General features: G+C 38.4%; 1 protein-coding gene across 3 annotated transcripts in view; it reads right to left on the bottom strand.

The window, feature by feature from the left end:
• Positions 1-4,030: 4,030 nt before the first annotated feature.
• The window catches only part of ANKDD1A (ankyrin repeat and death domain containing 1A), a 45,034-nt gene continuing 38,610 nt past the window's right edge, over positions 4,031-10,454 (bottom strand). For all 3 annotated transcript variants that reach the window (XM_072402643.1, XM_072402645.1, XM_072402644.1), the window contains 2 exons: positions 10,308-10,439; positions 4,031-9,368 (listed from right to left, as the gene is read on the bottom strand). In XM_072402643.1, the coding sequence (XP_072258744.1) occupies positions 9,307-9,368; positions 10,308-10,439 (194 nt within the window). In that variant the 3' untranslated portion in view covers positions 4,031-9,306. The remainder of the gene's footprint in view (positions 9,369-10,307; positions 10,440-10,454) is intronic.

Consider the following 10,454-nt stretch of genomic DNA (forward strand, 5'->3'; position numbering starts at 1 on the left):
AAACTATGGGAGCGCTCCCCTCTACATACTGATTAAACATAGAGTGGACATGAATCCCCTAATCCTTATATAATAGATTAGCATTAGATTGAATTTTTTTATTTTTTATTGAATCCAATATCGATCTATTGAAAAAATGTCCATGGCTGCCTTTTTAGAAAAACCAAATGTTCCTAGCTTCATGTACAGGTCTCATCCTCTTCCCCCATTCTGTGGCTGGACAGCAAAAAGCTAAGCAGCCTGTCGATGAGCTCATCTTTTTGTCACTTCTCTCTGCTCGGTGTTACATCAAATTTAGGTACCTTTTAGTGCTTGCATTAAAAATACATTTAATGATACATCAATGTAGCAATGTAATCTATTATTAGAGTGAGTCCCAAAATAAAGCAGCTTGTCTATATTGGAACCAGGAAAGAACATGTGGGTAAACCCGTTAAAGGGAGGCAAATTTACCATTGTGTAGGACATCTATCAGTTGACCATGATCGACTGTATTCCAAGACTGAAAGTAAGATCATCTCCATGCTGGTGGAATGGTTGGATTGTTTGGTATGGGTGTCAGGGCCTAGCTTGGACAGTTTTTAACCTCACGTAATTGTGCTCCAAAGGGTTTAAGAGAAAAGGTGCAGATTCCCATAGGGACCCCAATAAAGGTGCTGCTTTGAAATTTTCCTGCAGTACAGAAAACAGATCCTATTGGATCAAGAGTAATCCTGGGATGGAAAAAAGTTGATGAAGCTCTAATATCTTGGTAAAATGCAATAAATGTCTGGCCACATGTCAAGAAAAGAATATGGGGGAATGTCAATACGGGATGCAAAAAATGTTAATATCCCGCCTGTCTCTGTTTATTTTATAATTACAAATCATACTCCTGAAACAAGCATTTAATAAATAGAACTCTGAATTCATTTCAGTTCTGCATGACAGCGCAAGTTAGGGCATTCAACGGTCACCATTGGTGGTCTACACATTGCTCTCTCATCAGGTTTACATAGCATTGGTACCCAACCCAAATTATTATTATTTAATAATAATAATAATAATAATAATAAAAGCCAAGCAGTATGCTTATTTTACTGTGCTTCCTCCTTCTATCAACATTCTCACTTTTTCTGCATTGGATGGCACCCGATTGTCATTGTACTGCTCCCCCATCACCTTTTATGTTTTGTTGTACAGATTACACAGCAAGAGGCTGATACCAGTTCAAGTGTAGATAGTTGTTATTATTTTTATTATTATTATTAAACAGGATTTATATAGCGCCAACATATTACACAACGCTGTACATTAAATTTGGGTAGCAAATGACGGACAGTGACACAGGAGGAGGAGAGGACCCTGCCCCAAAGAGCTTACAATCTAGAAGGTGGGGGAAATAAAACACAATAGGAGGGGAGATATGTACATTGCTTGCATTTGAAAAATTGACATAGTAATGAACGCTGAGCTGTATATATTTGTGTCTTTTCTATCTGCCTAATATTTAGTTTCAAGCAAAGATTTGGAATAATATAAACTGGACTTACATAGTTGACTGATTGACTTCCCATGTGATTTTGGCCTCAGAGTTTCATGGTCAGTGGCACTTAGTACAGTTAGTAGTATGACTATATTTCCTTTACATCAGATTCTCAGAAAAACAAATTGAATAATTTAGAGCTTTTCTCAACATTTGTACCCCTAAAAAAGCAATTTTTTTGGTTTAGCCAATCATTTTTTGCATATTTCTTTTTTTATTGTCTGCAAGATCTGGGCATGGCAGGGGTTTGTTATTTGTCTACATACATAAATAGTGCCCCCCTTCCCTATCCCTAAAAGCTGGAAAGAATGAAAACCTCGTGCATTAAAAAATGGAAGATGCAGAGTTAAGTGACACCTCACATTGGCTTCATCCAAATCATGACAAGTTTTCAAGACAGCTCCTGGCACCTTGTCAGACATGGCCATGCCTGACATGATGGCCTGACCTGGTTTTGCTCACAGATTTCATCTTCTCAGCCATCAAAGGAAGAATATCATGTTATGTTACGAGCTCCATTAGCTCATGTACACACAAATCCTTTTCTGCAGTTCACTGAGGACACAGAGGACCATTTGGGCATTGGCCCTGCTACCAGGAGGCTCATATCTAAAGCCTGGTACACCGGCTTTGTCACTGTGCTGTTTTGTGAAACAATGTTTTGTGAAATTAAGTCTACCTTTCCAATGTTAGCAAACTCTTTTAATTTTATGATGGGTTAAAATAGTATTGGTGCGGTCTGGTTAGAGGTATTAATTGCCCCAGCGGGGGCTCTTGTACCTTATTGAGTCTTCCCAATGACTAAAACTGTGGCATTATCAGGGATTGGAGTTGAGGTAGTGAGAGCAAAGATTGTGATAATCATGTTTTAATAAGGAAGTTGGAAAATACGGAAGGTCCATAAAGTTTGTCCATAAAATACGGAAGGTCCAAAATTTGCGATTCAGGAAGGTGGTTATTACAGGAAGGGACAGGGTTCATCATCATTCAGACAACATTACCATATTATTGAACAACTTTCTATTGGGGTCTCCAATGGAGCAATACCAAAGACGCTAATTTAAAGCCGACCTATAACCAAAATTTTTACTTTATATAAAAGGGTAGATAAAAACTTTATGTAATATAAAAGCTAGCCTTTTGTTCCTCAATGTTTTTTTTTTTTAAAGGAGAAGCCCCTTCCCTTCGGTCTTTACTTTTGTGACCGTAAATGGGAACGCAAGTATTCCTGGAATACCTACATCATATATTCTAAAAGGCTTTGGGGCTTTTCGGTCATTAAAAATAAAGTGCCAATCCCAAGCATAGACAGTGAGATCAGCACTTTTTTTAGTTCCAGCAGCATACATAACCCCATCTCACGCCTCCGCATGAGATTGGGTGCCGAAGGCAAAAGTAGACAGAAGAGCATGGTGGTGCCCGGCTCGATGAAGAAAGGATCCAGGACAGCGTGGGACCAGATTAAGGACAGGTGTGGAAGGCTCGGGGGCTCTGCGGAAGTAAAGGTTTGTTTTTTTTAATGACAGTTCCGCTTTATAACGGAACTAGACCGCCGATTATTCACCTATCCCCATTCCATCACAGGGCTCTGCCATCTTCTTTCTATACTTCCCAAAGACAATTCTGACCATCTTGATGGGCTGGGATGACGTAACTCCTGCTCAGGCCAGCAACTAATAAAGTTTGAAAATATGTCATCCTGGCATGCCCGATCAAGATGGCCAAAGATTGCTCAAATTCGAGGCTAGGTTCTGGGTGTGATGGATTGGTAAAACTATCATTTTATTTTTTATTCCCAAATAACTTTAGTAAGGCAATTTTAAATAATTAGAAACATTTCCTGGGAACATAGATTGGTTTATAGAGAGAACAGAGATTTTACATATTTAGGGCATCGATTCCCCCTAACTAGGAAAGTCTCTGTTGTGCCAGACATGTAGATCTCATATGAATGGTGAAATAAGTTAAGGGAAAAGTAAATAGTAAATCAAGATTAGATAGGAATGAGAAGTCTACATACAGAATGGTGTTGTTTTCTTACTTAAAAGAGAAGACTTTTTCAACTTAAATTAAAACAAACCAACAATCAAATCATTTTTCCTCTAAATATTAATCATATAATTAATGATTTTGATTACTGTATACACTTGAGTATAAATCAAGTTTTTTTTTTGGACATGAAAATCCCATTAGAAAAAGAATCTGTTTATACTTGGATCACATCCCTAGATGGCACTGTGTCTAGATGTGTATAACATATGCTTGCCCTTGGAAATTTGTTACACATTTTTCATTAACAAACAGCACCAACTGCTGGTCATCTGAGGCATTACTAGAGTTTTACACACATAAAGATGCAACAGCTTCTTCTGGTCAAACATTTTTATTTTCAATTCATGTGATCCAAACCTGTTTAGAATTACAGGTAATCCAATATTAGGTGGTCTAAAAAATATTCCTTTATGAGATGATGTACAATTTGTAAGAAACACACAACATGAACTATCAGTTTCACAGGTTGACTTTATTTAACAGAACAACTTTATACAAATAATCTGCCATTATACTCTATGGCAGTGTGCATTTCTTAATAATCCTTGGCAAGTGCAAGAGTCTAATGAGAATAATCGCCAACCAGTCTCCTTTGCTGGCTGTCAGTCCAGTCTTCAACATATAAAAGTCTCTAAAAACATTAACATAATGCAGTTCTTCATTAAATTTATATAAAGATAATTACGCCAGCTGCAGAATTTCCCCTTGCCTAGTATGGAATATACGGGGCTAAGAGGGGCAGCTTGCTGCATACACAATTTATATTTCTTCGTACAGTCATTTCAATTTAACCGGGTTGTTTTTATGATCTTCATATATAAAATTACTGTTGTTATTTTCTCCCAAGATGTGTTGGAGAAGATATGAGAAACAAACTGCAGAGTATTATGAGTCTTTTGGAAACTTTGGAAAGGCCATGTATGCTTCTGGTATGGTGGTTGGAACCCACTGAAGGTTCTTGATCTTGATGTGTCCCAGGCTTGTAGTGGCCATATAATTCAAGTTTCATATAATCAAAGGAATACAATGAAATACAAAGGAAAATATTGGAAAATTGCCAAAGCTGATCCAATTCTCATCCAAAGTTGAAACCTTATCACACTATATAAATATCCTAAAGTTAACCTTTAATATTGAGGCTGCCATTGTTGACCTCCCTATTACGTTAATAAATTGGTATATTTTTTGTGATCAGCATAGGAAAAATACAGGTTCACAATTGTTGCTTATAATGGAACTCCAGGAAAAAAGTGCATGTTATATATGCCTTCTAAATCATTAAATTTATTTTTAACTTTAATTAGTATAAATACCCAAATTTGTGTCCATTGAATCAGTTTTTGTAATTCTCTGCACAGCAGCAGAATCTAGTGATCCTGAGATTATGGGCCTGATTTATTAAAGCTCTCCAAGGCTAGAGAGAATACACTTTCATCACTGAAGCTGGGTGATCCAGCAAACCTGGAATGGATTTTTTTTTGAAGTTATTTGCTATTGTCAGCAAATGTTTTCTATCCTGAACCAGATTCAACAGGTTTGCTGGATCACCCAGCTTCACAGATAAAAGTGTGTCCTCTCCAGCTTTGGAGAGCTTTAATAAATCAGGCCCAATGTCTCATAAGGAGATATTGTAGATTTCCAAGTAATTTTGGATCCAAAAATTATGCGACTTTCCAAACTGTAGCTTTTGTCCTTATATAGCACATGGAAACAAAAACATTATTAAATCAGCCCTATGACTTTTGCCTGGAGTTCACTTTAATAGGAATGTACCCTGTACCTGTCCCAGCTGAGCTGCATCAATTCAGAACCGACATGGCTGGATATCACTCCAGCATGCCAATGCAGCCATGGACCTTTAAAGATGCACCAGCAGCTAACTTACAAGCTTATAAAGTTACAATAAAAGGATTTCAAACATAAATACATTAGTGTTCTTTACCGCAATACTAAAAAAATGATCTCATAAACTACTCTGCAAATGTTTGCATAGGTAGCGAATTAAGTTTTCCAGTTTATAAATGACTGAAGCCACTGGCAGAATCATATCATGGGCTTCCTCTGGGTGCTTCCAAATCTCTGCATGTTATATTGTAATCTGTTCTAACTCTGCCAGGGTGCAATAAAAAATAAACAGGATCGTTTTTACCCCAGCAAATGGAAAACACGTAATGAACAGAGGATGCCAGGTGTACACATAAAAATGCATGTTCATCTGGAGCGAATAATGAGATTCCACTGAGCTCTGCAGATGAAGTATTTGCATAGTGTCAGCACAGAGTCAGGAGGCTCCTTGAAAGCACCATGTGATATAGTAACACCGGGCACCTAAGGCTGAATGTTCATCAAGGCAGTATTAACTCCTGCGGTCTGTGATAACAAAGACTAAAGTTACAACTACAAATGTGTTTCTTCCTTACAAAATTAAGAACGGCAATTCTGTACACTTTGGTGAAAGCCCCAGAGATGGCAGTCACAGTTTTTCGACCTCATGTGTTCAGGAGCAATGCCCACAGAAACCAGAGGACATATTTCATTTTGAGATATGGACTAGAAAAATGAAATGAAAGCTTAAAATATGACTGGATGCTATGGGCAATACCACTTTCCTGGAGTTTGTAGACATGAGAGTCCATGTTAGAGGTACATGACTTGTTCAGGACCACACTGCATTACTTTATGGGGTATAGGTAGTCTTTAATGCTCTTTTAGGATTTTCTTTACCGATTTTCTTTTATTATCAATTGTTAACACTTTGGATAGTAAAAATGTATAACTAATTGTCTACACCTTGGACAATACTAATCCATTTCCAATACTAATTCATTACCAAGAATCACGCATTTATAAAGCACAGCAAGTTCTATAGATCATTGGTCCCCAACCTTTTGCATGTCCTGGACAACTAAATGCACAGACTTCGGACTGCGCATGCAAAGGGACCTGTGTGTGACTTAAAAGGGAAGAAAAACTTACCCCCAGATTGAGGTCATGTTGCCAGAACCCATCCACAGTTGGTGGGTTGTGTCGGGGCTCAACCCGCCCACCGCCCTGAGCCTGCAACGTCCCCGGGAGACACGGTCCGCGGCTCTGGCCGGTGTGCCCCCCCAATCAAGGTCCTTCTCCTGACCCCACTGGTGGGTGCCAGAGCCGTGGCCCACTAGGTTGGGGACTCCTGCTAGAGATTGCTAAAGGAGAAAGCTGGATGATTTCTAGAATCACAGAATATAACTGGGTATTAAAGCTTTAAAGTGAAGATACCAGAGACTGTTGATCCAGGGAACATCCAATTGTGTCAATCAGGAAGAAATGTTCTTCCCCTGTTAGAGCAAATTGTACCAGGGTTTTTTCTGCCTTCATCTGGATCAACTATGTCCATAGGGTGTATATCTGGGATATGTTTATTTCCCTGGTGGTTGAACTTGATGGACTAGTGTCTTTTTTCAACCCGAATAATTATGTATCAGCAATATACATATTTACACATGTGCCTAGTACTTTACTGGTTTTGAGACATTGAAGTCAATATAGCTCTAGTCTTCCTAATGGAATAGTAAAAGAAAGAAAACATTGGAAGGAAAGCCCTATGTGAGTTGTCAGAGTCATGTGATTGTGGCCTCTCCTCCAATCATAAAGCTCTCCGACAAAGTCTACCTTTTTTTGAATGTTGCAAAGAATGCAGACAACGCTGCAAAGTTAGGTTCAGACAGGAGTCAAAATTGAACGTAGACCAAATGCAGTCATTAAATCCACATTCAACGGAAATTTTCAACAGGTATTTTTAAAAATTTACTCAGCATTCAGCCAAAATTGTTCACAGTGCTTCAATGCAAGTCTGTTAGGCTGTTTAAACAAAGCAATTGGGCATTGAATACTGCCTGACGCTCAGCTAACTGAACAAGATACTTTGCACATTTTTGATTAATGTTTATTGGAGTTATATTGGTGAACACCAAGAAAGTACTCGATTTTGAAGCCTGTCTGAACCTAGGTTTATATTCAGGTACATAAATGTACCCCTACGTGCCTTATGTACCAACTCCTAGAGCTGGCCAAAACGTTCCATTGTGCCAATGATGCCCAATATAGCTGCTTTTTTCCTTTGAGTCACTCTGGGGGGGATTATTAAAGAAAGCTGGAACTATGATCTGGAGCAAAAGAGATAATTTGCCAGCAGTAACCTATGGCGGTCCAAAAAGTTTCATTTCAAACAAGTAACCCAACTGATTCCAATTGGCAACAACTCCATTTAATTCCAACTGTTTTGCTTCAGTTTTTACAAATCATTGCCTTTTAACCCAAGGCCACCAATGAAGTTAGAATTCTGTGCCAATTCTTTCATACAGCAGCATTATGGTGCATCCAGGATCGTGACGATTCCCATTCTAATGGACAACAACCATATTCCTTTGTTACAATCATACTGTACAACCTACGAACAACCCCTAGTGTAAGGACTTGTTGGGAAAATACAAAATTACCATATTTTTTCTTCCCCAAAACTGGGGGGGAAGTTGGTGCGTCTTACACGACAAATGTGTTATAAAATAATTAAAATAATATACTCACCAGATACCCGACCCTGCGTGTGTCTCCTGTCCTCGAGTGATCAGAAGGGGAATACCGGTATGAATGGCACATGAGTGATTAGAAGGGGAATAATCTTTCAGAATCTTTTTTTTCTAGATTTTCCTCCATTAAAATTGGGTGCGTCCTATATTCCGGAGCGTCTTATACAGCGAAAAATACGGTAAGTGTTTACATAGACCCTCCCATACATAATTTTGGTAAATATAATGGGGATTGTAGAAAGATTACACGGACAATATAAAGTGTATGGTCAGCTTTTACAGTTAGGGTATCCCATTAGTTATCTGTATTTCCATGTGCAGTGTATACCTTCCCAAGTGATGTACCTGTAACATACAAGGACTTGTTCACATGGACAGATAAAGCAGATTCTTAGTGGTCTACTGCAGAAAAAAAAAAAAACACTACAAAACCCTCCCATGATAATTGGAACCATAAACTGACCGTCCATGTGAACAAGCCATTATCATTTTTAGGTGAAAAAAATACTGTGACATCAACTTGATGGCCCAAATATATAGAAAAGCTTGTTTTCTCTTTGTTTTTTAGCAAAGGGTAAAAAAAATTTTTTTACAAAAATCTGTAAAATGTGTCATAAATATATACAAACATTGGCGGCATACAAGAGACAGTTAATTTGCCCCAACATTTTACGCTTGTCAATTCAAGCAGCTGGAAAATATTGCACAGCAGGAAACATGGTCATCTCAATCTTTTACACATAAATGTGCTTTAGGTAAAAACATTGATCCCCCATTTTTTTTATACAAAATGTAATTACAAAAATCCAGTCAAGGTCATCCCAACCCCATATTGCACCATTAATGTGCTGTAGAATCAGCAAAATGTGCATATGTATATATAAGTGAACAAATGACCGCTTCCCTGGAGAACATTTCCATAAACAGGAATGGCTCACAATACTTGCAGTCACCATGTGCCTGAAGATATCCCTCAGTGATGTTTTGTGAGCCGCTGTGAAGGGGCACAGCAGGAATTGTATTTGGAATGAGAATCAGCCCTTGATGTAATAGTACTGCTGACTGAACTGCAGCCTGTAGTGCAGGAAGAGGAACACAGACAGCGGTAGCATCCCCGGGTCAATTCGATCCCCGCGTTCAACCACGCCATACAGCTGGTTACATGGCTGTGCACTTCTTTGGGGAAGAATCATCGGCATTTGCTTGCTTTCGAATGCTTTCTGTAAACATTAAAGAAACACAGTAATAAATATTAAAATAGTATATATAGATATACTTCTCAGGAGCTTAGGGAGCACAAAAAGTAGCTGAACATTCCTCCAGCTATCACAAATACTTCAAATAGAATTAATGATTGGGGAGCATTACACTAATGTAAATCGGAGATTGACTGCTGGACCAATATTATTTTTGAAGACAAAGTCAAGATATCAATGCTTAGTTTTGCTGTAAATGATTTTAATAGCTGCAAATGTACCGTATATACTCAAGTATAAACCAAGATTTGTGATCAAATTATAGGTTCCTGATTAAAAAATGTTTTTTTCTGGTTGAGCAACCTAACATCCAAATCACTTATCCAGTCTCCTTATTGAGCAGGTGGATGACCTATGAAACAGTAATGGTAAGTCATATATATTCTTTACATATGCCCCATACATATATGTGTTTGCCTAGAGTCACACCTTAAAATAGGTCTTTGGTTAGCGGAGAACCCTGATTGGAACTCTGGTATAGCTTGCCCTCAGTATATATACTTTATGCAGCCAAATACACAATGGGTCTGATTTATATAGGTTCTTCAAGACATTCCGTATCAACAAAGAGAAAACAGACTATCATGTGAGAATCCATGGGAGAATCCTAGGTGATCCATCAAACCTGGAAGTCATTTGTTATTCGTGGCAAATGTCTTCAGTCCTGAACTAGATGCATTCTAGGTTTGCTGGATCACCCAGGTTCACCTATGAAAGTCTATCCTTTCCAGTCTCCGAGAGGTTGTATAAAAAGGCCCAATATATGTGTAATATACAGCAAACAAACCACAAGTTGGGCACCCCAAATGATCTTACAGGCACCAGTTGCAGCGACCACCAGCAATCCAGAATATAATATCTCACAATATACTTTTATTAATGTTATAACTGCACAGTACTAACCTGCCAAATCTCTCCTCCCAATGCCTACCAGTCCCTCAAACAATCCTTTAATTGGGTTTTCTCCAGCCATCACCACTCCGTGCAGCCAGATAAGTAACATCCTGTGCCCATGGTCCCGGTAGCTTTTGTTTCCTGGTGTGAAAAACA

This window comes from Pyxicephalus adspersus, chromosome 2 (genome assembly GCF_032062135.1).
Source record: "Pyxicephalus adspersus chromosome 2, UCB_Pads_2.0, whole genome shotgun sequence".
Taxonomy (NCBI): Eukaryota; Metazoa; Chordata; class Amphibia; order Anura; family Pyxicephalidae; genus Pyxicephalus; species Pyxicephalus adspersus.